Source organism: Styela clava, chromosome 15, assembly GCF_964204865.1.
Source record: "Styela clava chromosome 15, kaStyClav1.hap1.2, whole genome shotgun sequence".
Classification (NCBI taxonomy): domain Eukaryota; kingdom Metazoa; phylum Chordata; class Ascidiacea; order Stolidobranchia; family Styelidae; genus Styela; species Styela clava.
The window spans coordinates 6,361,204-6,382,122 of record NC_135264.1 but is presented as its reverse complement, the minus strand read 5'-3'; the positions used below and the strand labels follow the sequence as shown (position 1 = coordinate 6,382,122).

At 34.7% G+C, this 20,919-nt stretch overlaps 1 protein-coding gene across 1 annotated transcript; it reads right to left on the bottom strand.

Annotated features, from left to right (window-relative positions):
* Positions 1-689: 689 nt before the first annotated feature.
* LOC120333879 (GATOR1 complex protein DEPDC5-like) lies at positions 690-20,279 on the bottom strand. The gene is made up of 30 exons (XM_039401267.2): positions 18,098-20,279; positions 17,907-18,013; positions 16,906-17,028; positions 16,657-16,797; positions 15,825-16,007; positions 13,261-13,322; positions 12,785-12,954; positions 11,957-12,124; positions 11,730-11,874; positions 11,187-11,278; positions 10,825-10,976; positions 10,473-10,631; positions 9,948-10,121; positions 9,391-9,695; positions 8,797-8,957; positions 8,519-8,660; positions 7,843-8,111; positions 7,413-7,527; positions 6,936-7,113; positions 6,445-6,554; positions 5,951-6,104; positions 5,610-5,876; positions 5,177-5,319; positions 4,647-4,779; positions 4,135-4,243; positions 3,452-3,675; positions 2,888-3,043; positions 2,248-2,416; positions 2,094-2,160; positions 690-1,248 (listed from the first exon to the last, which is right to left on the bottom strand). The coding sequence occupies exons 1-30, from the start codon at positions 18,156-18,158 to the stop codon at positions 735-737; spliced, it is 4,953 nt and encodes a 1,650-aa protein (XP_039257201.2). The 5' UTR covers positions 18,159-20,279; the 3' UTR covers positions 690-734.
* Positions 20,280-20,919: the final 640 nt, after the last annotated feature.

Sequence of the window (20,919 nt, the reverse complement as noted above, 5' to 3'; positions counted from 1 at the left end):
ATGAACACAATTTTAATTTTAATTAATTTTTCACCACTTGTTGAAAGTTGCTATCTAGGACTGCGGTAATTAATCTGTTATAAATCATTGGACGTAAGCATCGGCCGGCCTGATATATTCTAATATTTTCAATCAACGTAATTACACAAGCCTGCATACTACCACGTACGTGGAGGTAGACCACTCTGTCACATGGGCGTAGGCTACTTATGTATGATAGGCCAATATCCAATTGTGGATAACGGCCACATCACAACTAAAAATAGGGACTAGAACGTACAGCACGCCAAAAACAAGATCTGCAAATTCTTCTTGTATGCACTAGAGATGTACCGATGTTGGCAATATCGGCTAAATGTAGACCGATATATATATTTAGATTTTATTCTGATCCAGAATGATGTATGTTGACTTTTTGCTTGGCGTTCGCGCCAACTTTTTCTATATATTGACTCTTTTAATATTAGGCTACATGGTATTTACGAAGAAATATATCAATCGAATATTAGTTGGCACAAAATCCCGCGCACGCAACCCTTACCATTATCATCATCTAGCCCGCATTGGAGAGTGCAGACAATAAGTTTGACTACTATCATATCTGACCTACACTGAGGAACAAATGCTTTTGCAATACAAGTTAATATTGCAAATGCGTTCAATATCATTGATGCAAACACCACACACAAAACCTTCGCAGTTTTATTATATTTAAAATCGTATTATCATGATTACTACAAATATATTGATTTATAAAAATCCACCAATCGATGATCATTTATGGTAGCACAGTATTTGATAAAGTCACTCTCTAATTTAGAAGCTGGACAATCGTCAAATGCTGCCATTCGCCAACGTCGGGTTAACATATGATTTGCTGAAAAATAGAATCCGCATGACTTCAGATCAACTGTTGGATTTTCTTCGGGGTTACTCGACGCGACACTGGGTTTTGGGGGGCTTTCATCATTCAACCCAGGTGTGATATCAAACCCGCTTTTCTTCCCCCTCCGTGGGGATATGAGGTGAGACTGAAGTTTGGTTTCATGACTGGGTGACATTGGGGTTTTTACCCCTCTTATAATATAATGCTTCGCAGCCAATGAACGACCTTGAACCTGGAAATCATCAGTCACTGGTATTTCAAGGAAAACTTGTCCTGTGTAGTGAACGTAATGTCGACTATTGGCAGAGTTACTTCGTTCAGCTTCAGGGTCGCGACCAGCAAAATATCTGACGAATCCAAATCTATATGAAAGAAAATGTAAATAAGTCCTAACAAATGCATGTAAAGAGTAGATAATGTGACAGTGACTGCTCAAGCAAAATATATATTCCATGTATCCACAAAAAGTCGCTTGGCTCATGGCTGCTGAAAAAGTAACATCATAAGAAGGGGTTTGGATAGGATAGGATTTACATATTTATCCCGGGGGAGAGGAAAGCCGATAAGACGGCTTATCCATATGACGAACCACGGCCTCTCGTCCGGTTACCATTCCAAGTCGGGTATGGGATTAGTTTTACTGTATTGTTTGTTTTCGGAAGCATGGACTTGGTGGTGGAGGAAGCCGTAACCGACCAGCGGTTACGTGAACCACCCAACGACGGCGAGGAGTCCAGCAATCCTCTCGCACATAACCATCCCTGCATGGGATTCGAACCTGCGAACCCACGCAGAGTAATTAGAGGTGCGGTGGCGAGCGTATTCCTAACGCTTAGCCCGTTGAGCCACACCGCCGCGTTTGGTTTTCATTTTGATAATGCCTCGTTAGAATAAACATACCGGTACATACATATCTTCTGATGAGGTTTCAAATGATAGATTTGTTGAGTTTTGTTGCTTTTTACATACCGGTATGTGAATTTATGTTGTAGTTTGAGAGCCTCAGAATATAATGATCGTGTTCCCATATCCGTACAACTGCAAGCATTGGACTGAATGGGGCTCTAGCCCAGTGGGTCCCAACTATTTCTTGAGCGACCCAAATTTAATTGAAAATAATTTTTGTGAAATCTTGCGACCCAATGACATGTTCAAATACTAAACTTTTCTGTTATTTAGTTTTATTAGGTAAGAGTATGAAGCACACCTTATTGCAATTTTCTCCATAAATTGAATTATCCTTTTTCTGCATTCCAAACCTTTTGTAAGCAATTCTGAAAAAAAAAAAAAAAAGTCATAGCATGAAGCCATGAACAAGTGTCCTATTCGACTTTCATATAAATTTAAATTCAATTTCTCACCTTCAAATTCTGAAACATCGCCGACTAGAGAAATTAAATTTAGTGGTACAAACAATGGACAATGTAATGGTGATGCATCCTTCTCCGTGTGTGGAAAAGCAAATGGATTGTTTGGCATCGGTAACATACAAAGATTGCATCGTTTCACTTCACGCAACCAACTTTGCAACTGAAGAAATCGTATAAGAAAATGTTTATTACTACAGTTGAATATAGGTAGCTACTATACAAGACCACGTATATCACTATATATCAGTGGTTCCCAAACAGGGGGCCCTAAAACTCCCTATTCATCTTAATTTCATTGCTTGATAAGGTTATATCACAAGTTTTTTTCCCCTTCGTTGAGCATGAATCGATTGAACATAGTGAGATTTGAAATCTGCCAATCCAAGCAACTATGAATACCGCTGGAAAGATAAACAGGGGGACAATGAATACAAAAAGCTTCCGGAAGGAGTCCAGAAGATAAAAAATGCTTTACTTAAAGATGCGAGAGACGTTGACTACACAGGATAATACAAAGATTGGCTGCAAGACATTAACTATTGAGAACTAGGAAAATTAGCACTAATTAACTAAAATATAAATACAGCCTTTGCTTTGAGTGAACTTGCTTGAAAACATTTTAAATTCCTACCATTTCAAATAAGCAAGTAGCTGTTGCCACCATCCATTGTACATTAAAGCTGAAAACAGTAGATTTTTGCCAAGGTTTTATACTTGATTGATATTGAACCTGGCACCACTCTGTTCTCCCAGTTTTGACTTTGTTATTCAGAGGAATGTGAACAGTCTATGATTTGAAAACAAGTGTTAAAATATTGCAGTACTAAATGACAGTAATGTATCTTAGGTCAGTCAATAGAGAAGATATTTATGCCTCGCTGGCTAAGCATTTGTCTATTGACGTTCGCCGAGTTTGGGGAAGTTTGATATAGACTGTATGGACCATTCAAAGATGTATAAAAACATACATAAAAGCATTGAAAAATGACTGAAAGCATAGAAAACGTGATGGTGAGCATTAGCTGACATAAAGACAGTTACACTAAAATCAATATTGTTAGTCGGGAGCAGTTGCGGTGGATGTTACACATTTACTGCGATTGTCTAATATAAACAATTGCGTTGATTGAAAATATAGTTTGGTGTCTGGTTTAAAGCAAACAAAATATCCATATGTATAATATAAGAACTGCACCTTCATTTCAGGAATTGCTCCACTGGGATTTCTACTTCGAGAATCATTCTCAAGCAAGCTAGATAAAGCAGATTTTGGTCTTTTCTTCCCTAATTTAGATTCGATTTGGAGGACTGGTTCTTCTTCTTTACAATATTTCACTTCTAATTCCAACCATCTTGATTCAAAAACTCGTAAATTTCCTCGCCCGATTGTATCATATTGATGACTAGTAGGGTCTGAAACTGAAACTTAAATAATGACCTTTGGGGGCTTTTTTACACTTTCACTCAAAGCAAGGCTTCGCACAAGCATCCAATTATACATAAAAAACTTTTATTTTGTGAATGACTGAATCATTCTTGTTCAGATTTTCCCACCCAATCTAATTACCGTACACCTTGACCAAGGCAGTAGTAGCAAGTTTGAAAAACCCGGTATCTTCAACCTTGCAGGCTACACCATAATTGTGAAATATACAGTGATATAAAGGTGTTGGTTCTGATTTAAACAATAATGATAAGCAAATTTTCAAAAGAAAAAACAATTGGAATGGTAGAATTTTGTCTTAAATGGTATATGCTTGGAATAGAAGCTCGTTTACAGTCAAACGTAGTTTTTGAGAACTGAAGCACAATTTGAAGACATGATGTGAACAGAAAATTTAAAAAATTCCTGCAAGCTAATACAAGATATATACATACTTTCATTATGATCTTTCTCATCCGTTAAATAGTAAATGAAATAACCATATTTGAATGGGTGATCACAATATCCAGATGCATGACAAATTAACTTGGATTTCCTCATTTTCTAAACACAAGAAAAAACTAATTAATAAGAACAAGAATGCCCTTAGAGAATCCCCTTGAGGACCACAGAACAGTTCTTCAGAAATAATGAGCAAAGCCCTTCACTAAGTACCATTCTTAATCAATAAATTAATTTACGTAAATTAAATGTAATTTATTTAATTATTTGGGGGTAATACATATATTCTTTTGCATTCGTTTGTTGGTGTTTTTATTGTTAAACATGATGCATAAAGATAATTGATGAAAAAATGTTGAAAACGAAAAAAAATTGAGAAAAACACGACTCCAAACATTGGCTCATTGCGTCCATGATTTGCAGCAACGATTCCTAGAATATGCAACTTCTCACGCTGATTAATACATGAAAAGTAAATAACACAAGCCAAAGTTCCATTACGTACCTCTAATAATTCAACTGCATCAGAGATTTCATCTATACCAGAAATATTTCTTATGCACCAATGTACACATTCAATACTGATGAAAACGTCTGAGTGTAATCCTCGTTGTCGTGATATAAAGGAGAAATCGAACCTTAAAAATAAAATGTGGAAAATTGTATCAAGATGTGAGCTGATAAATGGTTCGGTTAAACATGGCTGTGTATGATCTATTTTCGAGAATTAGAATAATTGAATTTTCTGTGTTTTTTTTATAGAGTTTCGCATTGGAACAACGTTGTTGACATTATGTCAAACTTTAGAGACTATTACTTTACTGCTGCTTTACTGCTAGATTGATATAGAATATTTAAAATGAAAGCAAATCGCAAGATAGGAATCTAGAATACTGTTGGTAGGTAAATGGACAGGGCCGTGGAACATTTGACTCTAAATGCAGCTCCTAACTCCATGAAACCAAATTTTGATGACAGAATTGACAAATATGAAGACTTATTTATTGAAGTTTAGATCTTACACAAATAACATACTTTTTATCTCTCATTGCACTCGAAATATCTTTCCAGTCTGTATCACGAGTGAGAACAATTTGAGATATTGACTCTTCTTTGGCTTGAGAAACATTTTTCTCAAGCTGAGCAAGTTCTTGGTTCATCTGATTGCCCTCCTCTGTCTGGAAATAGAAATTTATAAAATACTGGTTACCGAACAACGACAATCTTCGTAAAGTGTAACAGTAATTAGTGAAAAAGGTTGGAACTTTAAGAAAAATACATTAAAAACAACCTAATATTCTCAAAATCGCAAGTTTCACCAAAGACCCACACAACCGCGATGGCCTAGCGGTTAAAGCGTTGAGATTAACTGTGTCATTCAAAAAATAAAAAAAGAACTTCTCTCATTGACAAGCAAAGTAGCCATGGCAACAATAGTACAAAGTAAAGTATTAAAAATAATACCCACCTTTTTAGAAAGTATCGCCACTGGTTTTGCATTGACATTAGAAGAATGAATCTTGCTAGTGATATTAGGCGGAGAAGCATGCATTTTCAATTGTTGAGGTGTCGAGCGTCCGCTTGCAGGTGTCGTAGCGGGAGATGGAGAATTGTTTAGCTGAAAACTTCCGGCACTGACAGAGCTTGCAGGATTAATTCTTTGCGAAGATACATCAATATTTGTGGGCAATGAAGACGCAGAAATCCCACTGATGCCAGATTTTTTATTCATAACCTATCACATAAAAGTACTTTAGGGTCAAAGATCAATATAATGGTATTTGTACTAAAAAGTAAAAGGGTGTTTACCAACTGTCGTCTTAAAGGTAGAGAATTAGCAGGACGTCGAATCTTATTCATGTAGTCGAAAAACCGGACCATTCCATCTAATATTTGATTGTAATCTTGATTTGAAGTGCCGTCATCTTCAGAATGAAAACCATCAGCCTCAAATAGGTCAAACCTGGGAAAATTTTTTTTGTGTTTGTGTTTATTTGTCTCATAATAAATGATACACATAAATACTAAATAGCAGTTTAAAAGTTATATTCACTAATGTATGTCACTACGCAAGCTCCACATAAATCTGATACATCACTTTTGAAACGCCAAATATAACGCTAGTCATCAGTTGTGGTACACACTATCCATTTGCTCCAAATGTTTTATGTCAAAAACAAAAGAAATCATGAATCTTGTCACAAAGGGGGGGAACATGCATGCATCCCTATTGTAGATGGCACACAAAAGCATCATCAAAGCTTAATATATCAACGTTTATTATTCTATTTTGTATTACAAACCTAGCTTTTCTTCCTGCTTTTTGTGCGGCTTCAATTTCTGCCTTCTGAGTTTTTAGTTTGTTTATAGCTGATGGGATTAGTATGAACTTCGATCTCCAATACTTGATACTCTGAATTGAAAAAAAAGTTAAGGTTTATTTATATCATTAAAAGTATTTTTTGATGTTCTGCTTCTTGGAATTAGATTGTGAACAAGGAAAGATAAGTATAAATATCATTAATTTCAAAATCATATTGTAAATGAAGTGGCATAGTTGGAGTTTCAGGCAGTCTATGCTGCTCTTTGAAACAATAAATTTTCTTTATTTGTCAAGATTAATATTTTAACTCAAGCCAATTTTAATCCACTGCATTTCAACGATCTCTGCTAGCCATTTTTCTAAAAAAAGATTTTCCACTCTCCCTCTAAACAGGACTCCTGACGCGCAGACACTGATATTATAAAACTTCAAAGTTTAAAAAACATGAAATCTGAACATATCAAAACTTACATCTACAATCTTGAAGTCGGAGTCAGCACCAACACAACAAACACAATTATCTTGATAACTCCAATGATAACTTTCATATTGTTCGTGAGAAAATTTAACTCTTGCCATTCTGTATTTATCTCTGCTGACTGCCCATAGTAGATATTTATACTCAATTGTTAAAGTCGAAAACAAGTGCCTGAAATAGATGTTGTTTCATGAAGCAATGAAGCCAAGATGATTTCCATACACGGCTTACTTAATTGTCTGTTGTGAACGCTTAGTTACTTAATGCCGTTTTTGATTTCTGAAGGGGATTTCGAAATCGATTTTATTATGATTAGAAGTCTGAAATAATGACTGAAAAATTCAAAATTTTCACTATGGGTGGGCCACTTTGGCTTCAACTCCAATATCAGTAAAGATATGCCGAACTCTAGACTCCAGAACACAGTAAAGAGTTGTTTTTACTGAATATTTATTTTTGTGCAATCTGACCTTGGTTTATATATCTTTACGGAAATTTCGTTTTCATCTGTAAGCAAAATGACGTGATATTGTCTTCCGTGATTGAGGGTGTAGCGTTGAGGATGTTCAGACAGCACCATAGTATCTGAAAAGGTTTGATATTTGTTAGAATATGGATGTTACTATATAGAGGTAGGCAAATTTTTATTGATATTGGAAAATTCTTTGCTAAAGCTAGGAGTCACAATTTTGTCTCTGAAGTCAGACTTTTAGTCTTCGATTTCATAATTTTTCCTGATTCCTCATCCCTGAACACTGAACATTCACAATGAAGTACAGAAGATTATTATGAATTCATTTAGATAATATCCAGAATTCAAAAATGTTAGATTAAACGAAATAACTTTCCCGATAATATACAAGGTAAGGTAAATATAACTTAAAACAATGTGCTTGTTACCATTATAAACTGGACTTGTAGCACTGTCAACCGAAGTGAATGAAACATCACCCCCCACTGGAGATGGAGACTTTCTGCCACCAAATATTGACGCACTATCATAATGTTTTCTTTTCCCCCAGTGTCCTGATACAACCAGTTGAAATCCCTGGCATAGTCTTTGGTTGACAAGCTCAAGGAATATTTCCTTTGTTGCCACAGGCGAGGATGATTGGGCCTGCCACCCTGTACATTGGTCAGAATCAGTGTTGAGTAGACCTTCAGATACTCTGTGAATATATTATTAGATAACTTATAATAATATACGATATAAAAATAGAATTTGGTCGAAGCGATTCTTTTAGAAGTCTAAAATTTCCTCAATTTCTATTTATAAATTAAAAGAGGGAAATGAAGAATTTCAAAAAATATTGTGATTTAGTGCTCAAATCATGTCACTAGTTGATAAATAAGGACACAATTAGCTGTCCCATTTCCCCCTCATTATGCTTTTTATGTATTTCGGACTTCACAATTAACTAGGATCTGCATGAATCAATGATACATAAACAGCTAATAATTTTGATGGAACTAGAATCTTAGCTTACGGGACAATATATTGCCATACAGACAACTTTATTCTAGAGTTAGTATGATCCATTACTAATAGTTTAAACAAAAAATAAACAGAAGTTACCCATCATACTGGCTATCTTCATGGTCTGGTATAAGAGTATATGATTGTTCTGTATAGTCCGTATGTAACCTTTGCTTTGATGGAAAATAATCATTTGTGATTGGAAGACAGGCAGGTGAGCGTAATGATTTCCAGTCGACAGCTAAAGAGATTATATAGTATATTTAATTATTGATAATTTTTCAATTTTAATATAGGATTCTCCTATTTAACCAGTACCGGTAATTAAAAATGAGATGGCAAGCGTGTACTATGATGAAAAAAGGTGGAAAATTTACTTGATGTCTTCTGAAAATCAGCTCCATTGACTCTTGCCAATACACAAGGTTTGGGGAAAGTATTCGCAGTGTAATCCAAACTGCCGACAGAATATTCACTACTTGAAACACTTCCGACAGTACTTTGTGATAGTTTTGGGACGACAGTTGATCCAGAACTCCTGTTTGAATAAATGAAGGATTATTTCAAGACAAATTCATAATTCTGATAGAAATGAACAATTTTAGGAAATAAGACTTCGGGAAGAATCACTCTCCACCACATCGAACTAAAAAGTGAACATGTCTGTCATTATGAACTCCTCAAAACACGTACTGAATTGGAATTTTAAAAAAATTTCTAAAAAACTACTTTTTTATCGAGGGGTAAGTAAAAAATGTATTAGTAGGAGAGGAAAGTTGATATGATGTATAAACCGTAAACCACTATACGCCAACAAAGGAGTCCAGCAATCCTCTCGCACATACCATGGGATTAGAATCTGCGAACCCACAAAGGATATTCAGAGTTGCTATGGCAAGTATGCTCGTAATGTTGAGCATGTGCCAATTGTGAACCAAGCATCAAATGTCACTTATCTATTGCATATTTACCTCGTTTGAGATTTGATTTCTGCATCTGAGCTATATTCATCGTTATATTGATCTGAAGACTCACTCAGACGTGAAGTACGGATCAATTCGCCATCCTGTTGTGGAAGATGCACTACTTCCTTGACCTTGTGACCCTTGGGGTAAGTATGCACCCAACGACGTCGATTTGATGTAAGTGGGGTTAAAGTACTTGACATTGCCACAAAAGGGTTAATAAGTGCACGACGAGGGGCTTGTTTCTTCTTGTGAGCTCGAGTTTGTAGAGAGTGAGCACTTCCAACTTTTAACTCAGAGGAAACATCATCCTGTGATGTGAATGATTATAGATAATGACACATACATTGATAGTTAAATAATGGTTAATAACAGAATATCACAATATTTCGAAATCGTTGATTGACTCAATCGAATATTAGATTCGTTTGGATGTTCCTGACTGTTAGAAACCATCTACTAACAAGAGCAAAATTGAAACCATACAGTATACACAAAATGTATGCATACAATCACAAAAATTATGTCATGAACATAAATATTTATTATATATCAACTGGTACCTCTTTAATTGCGAGATATTTCTCTAAATTTCGATCTGGTCCTATTGAACTTGCGATTCCAGCTAATGGTTGTTTTCGAACTCTTGTTATTCCGAGTACATTTGGAATGTGCAAAGGTGTTGTCTGCCTTGATAATGAACGTGAATGAAATTGGTGGTCATCAGGAGAACCGGACTGAAAATAAATTAAAATTTTTTTTTTTACCATACAGACTTACATATTCACTAACAGGTCTGTAGTAATAAGTCACTATTCTTGGAAGAACCAGAAATTTCCTGTTTTGGACAGTTTACCTGATTTATTACACCCATAGTGAGTTATGATACAGAGGTATTTACTCTGCTATGCCAACAGTTTGGCCCAACTACCGCACTATCTTGTCCATGAGATTTTTTTTGGGACTAGTTTTCTAAGAAAAATGTGGTAATGACTCAGGAACAGGCTGATTATGGTATACAGAGACCATGTTTCAAACTAAAAAAAATTCAACCCGTTAAATGCCACACATCCTGAATAGGAGCTTACATGTTGTTTCCATCCGTCACTTATTGTTCTGACTCGAGATCCAACTGACTTCTTATTGAAATCGGTCGAGCTTGATCGCCGAACATAACTAGGATGAAACGAACTTGATATATTTTGCATCATACTTGAATTACAAACTGAATGTGGAAGACTGAAAACCTGAAAATCGGAACGAAAACAAACCATATTACCTATTTTACACATAAAAATTCTTTGCTGCGAGGATCAACATGGATAGGGATGTAACGTTTTGAATGGGATATGTTAAACCAATCAAATTAAAAATGGATATATAGTGAGATTTTTCAATAACATTTATTATTCAAAAATGACTAATACAACGAATACAAACTTCTTCATCAAATTCTTCAAAATTATGAGCCAGTAGTGAAGGCAGTTCTGTTTGTTTGTCAGAAAAACGACTTTGCAACGATTGTTTTCTTTTCGTTTTCAATTTTCTTTGTGGAAAAAGAATACGTGGAACATACTTGATTCCAGTTGATCCTAAAAGGAACAAGAACTACCTAAAAAGAGTACGGAAAAAATGTAGCTGAAAATATGGCAAACCGCCTCTCTTTTGGTATCAGTCCATGTAGGGTATGGCAATTGGGAATAGTTAAAAAAACCAGTTATTTGTTTCAGATGCATGAACTTGATGGTAGAGGAAGCCGTAACTGATGTCTTGGTACGACGATATGATACTTAATCTCTTACCTTTATCTAAGAATGGATTCGATGAATAGAAACTATGACTTATCCAGTGGGGTATATTGAAATCATGTAGTAACGGTTGTTTCGCTTTGTTCCTAAAAAATAAACTCATTAATAAAAGACCTTGACTCGTTAGGACTCTAACTAACTGTTTTACATACAATGCCCATCTTGAGCTGATTTGGACTGGGCAGGTACAATATAACAATAAGAGAATATTATATTTCGTATTCGAGGCAATTCATGATTCTTGTTCAACCCCTCGAGTACCAGTATCCACCAGACTCAAGTCTATCTCAAGACATCTGTCTCAAAGAGGTACTTGACACTAGGAAATATTTTGAATCTTTCTTTCAGTTGCTTATGTCCTTTACAGTGCTTTACTTTTCATTGCAATATTAGGATATCATTCAATTTTTTTAAGCAATAATTTTAAATAGGCCATGTTGATGTGGTAGTAAGTGTTGTCGATGTTTCTTAAGTTTAGTAGGGAAAAGTTGCTCAGGAATTCTTCTTTGACAATACAGAATACGCTGTATATCCCACCTGTTTAGTTGATGAAATTTGAACAATGGTACTGCATGTAATGGTTGTTGTCCTAAGCATACAAGATCACTACCAATACCATTGTCTATCATTCTTTCTTTAGTTAGAACAGTCAGATCTCGATCGACATCAAAAACACCAACCCCTGAAAAACAAAATAAAATTTTCTATGCTTGTTCAATGCCTTATTCATGGAAAGCATGACTCGAAACATAAAAAAATATTACCCGGCGTTATGCATAGTACCAGTTGTCCAGTTCTGTCAAAATTTCGATCAATGTAATGTTTTTCAAAAACATTCAGTGACATATTAATAGCTTCAAGAAAATTTCCTTCGCTTGCGACAGAATTGTGTCCAGGTGGACAATTTGGAATGGTTATCATATCTTTATAATCTGTGGAAAATAAAGTTGAATAAATGAAAAGCAGGTATTATTGTTTCTAGCTATTTCAAGTGCTGGGTAATCTTGGGAAAATTAGGGGCAAGTCAACGAGGGCTGTAGAGTGGGTGAAAATTTGCGATCGACTCAGACTATCGACTGATATAAATCTTACAATTGACTCTCACTCCCAAAAACTTCAACCCCAGTTCCAAAATCGCCGAAAATTTTTTTTGACAAAAAACATCGACGTATGTCTCCTTTATTTGACTGTTAATAACACTAAGTAAATATGTAAGCAACTCTCCGACTACAGACATTTCAAATTTCAACCTAGACTGAAAAATGACAAATTTCGACTGTGCCGTCCTAGTGTCAACACAGGAATGGACAAAACCGAACACTCTGCCATAATAATTAGTTTTTATATTTAATAACAATACAATAATTCAAATAATATTTTTTATTATGGAATGTATTCTAAACAGGGCAACAGCCAAGTACACAGAAGAAGTTGATGTATAATCAAGTTAAAATCTTTGAATGCAGGAAAGACCAAAATGATTTGCTTTGTTCTTTATTTTAATAATTGTATAAGATTTTTGGTCATAATAAGGAATTTCAATTGTGTAAAAATGATAATTTTTCAAAATTTGAAAGCAAAAATAAGATTACCATTGAAAATTTTCTTCAATCGAAAAAGTAATGGAGTACAATCTTCATTTCGTTCATGATGTGCGACACAATTATAGAAATCAATATAAAAATCTCCTTTGTAATTTTTTTGTACAATATCTCGAACTTCTTCTGGAAATTGCTCAATTTTTGAAGCATTATAGAATGTCCTGTAATAAATGTAAAAAATTCCTAATTGAATCATAATTTAAACTTGGCAGAATGAAATAAATATTAATTGTTGAGAATTTTTTTTGGTTTTAAATAAGGTCATTATTCAATAATTTTCGAGCTCTGTACATTTCATGTTTACAGAGTTGTAGTAGTTTTACCATCAAAAATCTTGAATGTCAAAATTGCATGATAATATTAGAATGGTCATAGTCAGTGTTTAACAAGAAATAAATTAATTATCAGATCCTTATATAATTATAAATTGTTTCAAACAAAGACAAATAAAATATATCGAAACTTACCTTGAAAATAACACAAGTGTAAATTCGTGATAACATTTATCTCTCCATTTGGTAAAAAGATCCTGAAAACAAAATATTATTCATGAAGGATGGTAGTGAAAACAAATAAAACATTAATAACTCTATCTATGCATTGGGTATGTTTACGATTAACCCTCAGTTATTGACATAAGCCTTTTTTACCAATCTGTCAGCCAGGGTTGTCCAAAACGAATCGAATATTCGAATATCAAAGTATTCGAATACCTTTTCGGCTGATTTTCGAATAATTCCGAATAGTAACCACTTTTCGCCGTAAACGTGGTGTTTCGTTTTAGGGGAATCTTCAAACGGATTTTTATGACGATGAGGATGAATTAGAATCGGCACTTTGATTGTTTATATTCTGTGCGACCGTACGTCGCATAGTGTTGCGACACATTTGCACGTTTGCGTGGGTGGACATTGCCGACATTCGTCTACAAGGCTTCTAATTTACAAATTCATTTCCATTACGTCGAAAAATTGACAATTACTGTATTTCCCCGGCTAATAAGTCGCTTTTCTAGGCCACCGAGATAAAGTGATTTGTGACCCTTTCATTTTGCCGATTCAGCAGAACACGACAGGAAAACACAGCTGTGAAATAACCCGTGGACGTGCAATGTATTACTTATCACATTCCAAAATTATTTCAACATTCTGGTTAATAGGTTGTCCAAAATGATTGCCGCTTCACAACTTAAATTTAACGCTCAATTGTTAAAAATAGTTAATTCTGTGAGTATGATTCAACCAAACTAACATGATCTGGTTCTAAACATTCAAATTATTAGCGCATATCAGCATAACTGAACAACAGGGACACAATTTTTCTACCCGTCATATTGGAGGCCTATATGACTGGTACCAGCATTTAAAATGTCATGCTGTATTAATTTAATTCTGTTCAACGTAACTCATGGTTGTATCGACAATCTGTGGACATAAAATGTGTGGTAAACTGACCGATTTTATTAAATATTGATTCCTATTTTTATATTGATAAAATGATGAAAGTATTAATACCAAATACCACGGGTATTTATGGACATGAAATACGTGGTAAACTGCCCAATTATAATTTCGGATTCGTATTTACAAAATAATTAAACTATTATAATTCTAAAATGCAACGGCGATCTGTGACCTTAAAATGTGTGATAAACTGCCCGATTTACCAACATTTGAGTTATGATAATATAATTAATTTAACACGGTAAGGCATTTTAAATAGTGGTATCGGTCATGGATTCGAATATTTTGCGCAGCACAAAATCATCCTAGTAAAAAGTCCATACTTTTAAATACAAACCAATGGCAACCATTATCCAAATTAGTTTCCAAGAGCGGGATAAAATATAAATTCTTTTTCCGACTTGTGACAATTTTTCGTGAGTACGGACATGAGAATCAAAAACTAATTATATTCGGCACAATATCACGGCAATCTGTGGACATAAATTGTGTAGCAAACTCGCAATTAATATTAATTTTTGATTCCTATTTTCGTATTTACAAAATACAACGGCGATTTGTGGACTTAGAATGTGTGGTAAACTACCCGATTACAAATAGTTTTTAATTCCTATTTTAATATTTATAAAATAATAAAAGTAATATTACTCAAACATACAACGGCGATCTTCCGACTTAAAATGTGTGGTAAAGTTCCCGAATATAATTAATTTTTGATTCGTATTTTTATACTCACGAAAAAATTATCACAAGTCTGAAAAATAACTCATACTTTATCCCGCTTTTTGGCAAATAATTTGGATAATGATTGGTATTTAAAGTATGGGCGTTTTACTAGGATGATTTTGTGTTGCGCAGATATTCAAATCATCATCGATACCACTATTGCCGTATTAATTTAATTCTGTTAACATGACTCATGGTAATGGTATATAAAATATATACTGCAATAATCTGCAAATATGAAATGCCTGGTAATATAGCTAGGTTGTAACTTGTAGATAGCAGTTATTCCATTGCTTATTGTATGGAAATTCCTACATACATTTAGGTAAGCTTCAATTAATGGATTTTATTTTCGAAGTATTCGAAATTTCATATTCGAAAAAAATAATTTCGAATGTATTCGAAATAGTGAACTATTCGGTTTTGGCCATCCCTGCTGTCAGCCAACTTGGTTTAATGAGAGGGTTGAGGTATGTAAAATCGCACGAAAGGGGTTATTAATAGCTAAATATAAAAAGATTTATGGGAACTCTGAAATTGAGATTCAAAATACTATTTTTAAGTGAGATATTTTACAATGGGTGAGGTGAGGGGCAACAAACCTATATATTCTAATAGCCTGTATAAACTAGTTCTTGATGGCAATGCAAATTTTAATCGAAATCTACCAAAAAACACCTTAAAAATGGTATATTTTGTGAAGTCTAACCCAAGATGGCAGTCTTAGAAGCACAAAGCTTAATAATACAGATATTCAAAAATTATTGCCTATATAAATCCCATTTTGCAGGTTTAATACCATAAATCAAAATCTCACAAAGGTGTTAACATAATGATCTTACTTTTAAAAATCCATTAACTGCTCTTTCAAATTGCAATTGTCCATAATCATCAAAATCCCACATTTCCGAACTCATTTGAAGAAAAATATAAACAAGAGCTGATGCAGATCGCAGAACTATTCTAGTATTGTCCGTCACAAGACCACATTTCACTTTATTACTATCAATCCAAAGTTCATTCACCTGCAGAGTGTAAAATGTGAAAAATTGAATGCTTGAAAATGCTTTATAGACACCATAAAATTAAATTAATACAATTACAACATACAATTAAATTAATATGGTAAGATTTTTTAACGGCCAGGCCCGTACTGGTCATGGATGGTATGGGCTATTTTGCGAAACAGAAAGTTCGCCATCCGTTGAAAACGTCTTATTTTTAACAAGTGGTTTAATGCGGCGACTGTTTCAGAAGCCATTGCATGGGAGGTCTGGATTTAGATTTTGAAACACCTCCCCAATATGTATTTCCTGTTATTCTGATTTTAAAGTACTGCAGCTACCTATGAAATCAATTTGAACGTATATCCTGGCATATCGCGAGTTTAAAACTAAAAAAAAAGTTGCCAAACTAAGGGGTTGGCTTATACGCAAAACTCTCGATCGCACTAAAAATTCGGCTTATACTCGCAACTCTGATCGCACTCAAACAAAATGACATTATGATAACTTAATTCCAACAGCTACAACTCGAACCACAGTAAGTTCTCACGATAAGTGCTTGCGATTTGTAGCGTCGACTTACATGCGAGGATATGCAGTATGAAATACAATGATGTATGAAAATACACGTTGAAATACATATATATTCCACAAAATATTTCAATATTACCTGTGCTCGAATGTCACAGTACTCAACTTTCTCATTAATGCAAGTGCATGACCCAACTAAATGGCGTTTTAATCTCCACATATCACTCCTACTGATGTACTGGTCCTTGAAGGTGACTTCGAGTAAATCCAGGCTGATATCCTATGTAAAAAGTATTGAACTTGGTCAAGCATGAACCATTGATAAAGCATGCCTCAGCGGCATGCTTTAACAATGGATCATGCTTGATTATTTATAGTATAGGCGTACCATAGGATCTACTTTGAGAACGTAAACACTCTGAAATGCATGAAGATTGAATTGATTTGCGATTGTGTGTTCGATGCTGATTGTGTCTTTCTGTAACTCTGTTTCCCTTTTTAATGATTTGACCTAAAAAAGTAAAGTTTAATTAGGCTAGTACATTTTTCAAATAATTTTTGGCTTACAGAATACTGCCATCAATAAAAAATGTTTTATAATGGACCATATTCTAAATTGTGCAATATTCAAATAGAAACGATTGTTCATGTGCATAAATATCAGATTGTTTGGGCAGAATTCATACTTTATAAGTAACCCAATCAAACATATGTTCTATAAATGTCCATGCATGAAAAACTGAAAAACTGGTTTACTATTCTAATACCCGACATGGGCAGGTAAACAAACCAGAGGTCATAGTTCACCACATGATTAGATAAGCCCTAGATAATTTTAGTTGTTGGCATCATAAATTGAAGATATTCGGTTGGAAGTCCATGCTGACCCAGATGGGGATTGAGAGATTTACATATTTATCCTGGGGGACAGACAAGCCGATAAGACGGCTTAATCATATGGTGAACCATGGCCTCTCGACAGTTACCAGTCCATATTGGTATGGAATTATTTAGCCAGGTATCTGTTTTAGATGTATGGAATTGATGGTGGAGGAAGCCGTAACTGACCAGCGGTTACATGAACCACCCTACGGCGGCAAGTCCAGTAATCATCTGGCACATAATCATCCTCCCAAGATTCGACCCACACAGTGTAATCAGAGATTCGGTGATCAGCATCTTCCTAGTACTTAGCACGATGCGCCACACAGCCGAGCAAATAAAAAATTAATCTAGTAAATTAGATAAGCAATGCCGAACCAGAAAATTGCAATCCATTCAGAAATAATTCAACAAGCTCCTAATATATCGGTGGATACTTGTATACAGCCTTGTTCTGTTGTTTGGAGATCGGAGTGAAGATGTAAAAACGCTTCATAAAATACCTACTTTCATAAAAAGATGATTGGAAGTATCTCCATCACAGTTATGTATTTTAAGAATGTCATCTTTCTTAACTCCTGGAAAATCTTTAGCGTTGATCACCAGTGATTCCTCTGCAAAAAAAAAATTCAGCTTCTAAAAACTGCCAGATAAAAAATTTTCCAACCAACTATTATCACCAGACTGTAGTAACTTACCGCTGAAATTCGCTTGATGTATTTTTAACTTGTATTTCTTCATGATCCCAGACTCTGCCATTTTAGTATAGTCACTAAGTCAATCATGAAAACATTAAAGAAATTGTTTATTAGATGTAGTAACTGTAAGTTAGTTGTTTTGATCACACTATCTTCTTATCTTTCGGTCATCAACTAACACTGTAAAAACAGAATAAATTAAAACAGCAATACTAATAGGAGTAATAGAAAAACAACATCATATCAATAAAATAGACGGAATTATGAAGAAAGGATATGAATTTGAATCTAAAGACATGAGGCATCCGTAGTTTACCTCAAAAGCAGGAACAATCACAACAAAACACTAGAATCAAAATAAAAATTTGCCTAGAATTGATTTCAGTAATTCACATGCAAAAAAGTAATGGAGTATGGCACATTCAATCACAATTCTGTAATCCATAGAGACAAACTATCTTCGAAATATAGCCCAGTATCCCACACATCACAGCATTACGTGATTGATCAAAGGTTAGTACTAAGTTTATCAATGCTACAGTACAATATCTCTGGTACAGTCTCCTGGTACTGCAGTAGGTTGGTAGCCTGGTCTGACAGTGCTAGGACAACCTGACCACGGAAATTGATATCAATCAATCAATCAATCATTTTATTTCGGCTCTCTGACTAAAAGCAGAACAATACAAAAAAGTAAACAGACAACAAATACAGATTTAACAGGAAGGCGAGCATAACTTGAAATAAAGTTAAAAAAACGTACAAGTACGTGCCCACCCACCAAAATATAAAAAAAGAATAATACGAGTATACAAAAAAATATGGACACGATTCAAAATCGGGCAGTGCTTATAACTCAATTTAAAATGATAAAAGCCAAATAATTGCTTCAACCAGCAGACCAGTCGATAACTTACATGGAGTAAAATAAGTGTTGCGCTTGAAATCAGATAGCAAAATTCAGGTAGATAAAATTAAATGTAATAGAATCCCAACGACCTCCTCCATCTCTGATTGATATTAATAGGCCTATATAGCTTTTTTTGTTTTTTCCTGTGTTACTAGTCACTATTTTCTTCTAACATTGGCACGCATTGTTAGGTATTTGTATTCACAGCTATTATTAGGATTAGGATAGACACATTTATCCCGAGGGAGAGGAAAGCCGATAGGACGGCTTAACCATATGGCGAACCACGGCCTCTATTTCAAGCTATTGTCACTCTATTTTTATTCCCACTATTCAAAACTTCATGCTACTTTTCAACCATTTGATAGGTTTTCGGTGATTTTTTGCATTTCTGACAGCAAGCGTCTCTCATAGATTTTGACTTGTATATTTTTATGCTATATAGGAATCTCAGACCCAAAATTTACAGCATTCGAGATCAGCTATATTTATATATATTTACTGCAAGGCTAATCCTGGTGATTTCTCAGCTACCATTATTGTATACGAACATTTGAATCATTATAGGCTACATTGAAACTATTTACCAAAACAATATCCAAACACTGTCAATATTGGCAGGCAACATGGAGGTGTAAAATCATTTATTAAAACAGTAAAAGCAATCTCAATTACACACTCCAGCACTCACACAAAGAAATACCATGAGCAAAAGTGAACCATGTTACAGTAGGAAAGTCAAATTATGCTGGTGTCTTAGGTGGTACATACCCATTTATTGGCGTCAGAAGAGGAAAAAATAGATATTGCCAAAATAATATCCACAGAGTAAGGTTGCAGGAGCTCATAAAAAAATACAAAATGGATAATTTTGCCATTGAAATAAGATGAACAATTCAAGGCATATTTATCAAAAGTAGCACAATACAAACAACCATGTTAAACAGAAAGCACACTTGCAATTGGAAAATTTGTGGGTGTCTTTAAAATTTCCATCCCCTGCCACCAATGCCCAGCATACTATACTATTCATAGTGAAACCTCTTTAGTCCTTACGGTAACTTTGTTATAAAGTGAACAGGACATCCTGAGATATGGTGAAGTAATTATCTACAGATCTAGATTAGTTACAAAATGATACGATAGTGCGCAATCCTCAACAATATCTGAATATTAGCAAGCGTATTTTCTGGGCCACAAGTATTATCGAATATCTACTCCAGCCCAAGCCAAGGGAATACCCGCCCCGTTGCAAATCTGCAGCATTGCATCCTTGAAGAGAAATATCAATACTCTCCAGCACCATATAGCGGTGAAAGTTTATAGCACTGCTACTGCATATCCAAGATGGGAGGAAATATGATGAGGCGATGAATACTTTCCCGGCCCTTAACCCCAGAGAATTTCTCCCTATACTTTATTACAGCGAAATTTTTAATACTTATTTTGAAAGTATTTTGGAAAATAGGCGTATACAAACTTGTTCGCGTGTCCAAAAAAATTTATGTTAAACATTAAACCACATGTCTCTTACAGGAACTGATAGCTAATTTGAGCCAAGCGACTGCATAAATTGCCATTGTTACATCTTCGTAGACTTAATGTTTTGCTGTAATTAAAAAGGATTCGATGCTCGGGGAAACATCCAAAAGGCTCAGCCATTATATAATGGCTCTGATCATATTGTATATTGCGTCCGTTCACCAGTCGTTGTCGGGCATAGAATTAGCTAGGGTTAGCTATCACGGGTTCCTAGTTTATTTAAAATTACATCATGTACTTTTATGAAAACTTTTTTTTTAACTATTTTTGTCATGTTAAGGAAATATAAAGTAAATTAGGACTGTATATATATATATGCAATGATTTTAGTATACAAGCGTTTCCTATAGATGCCTGTCAAAGCATGTCA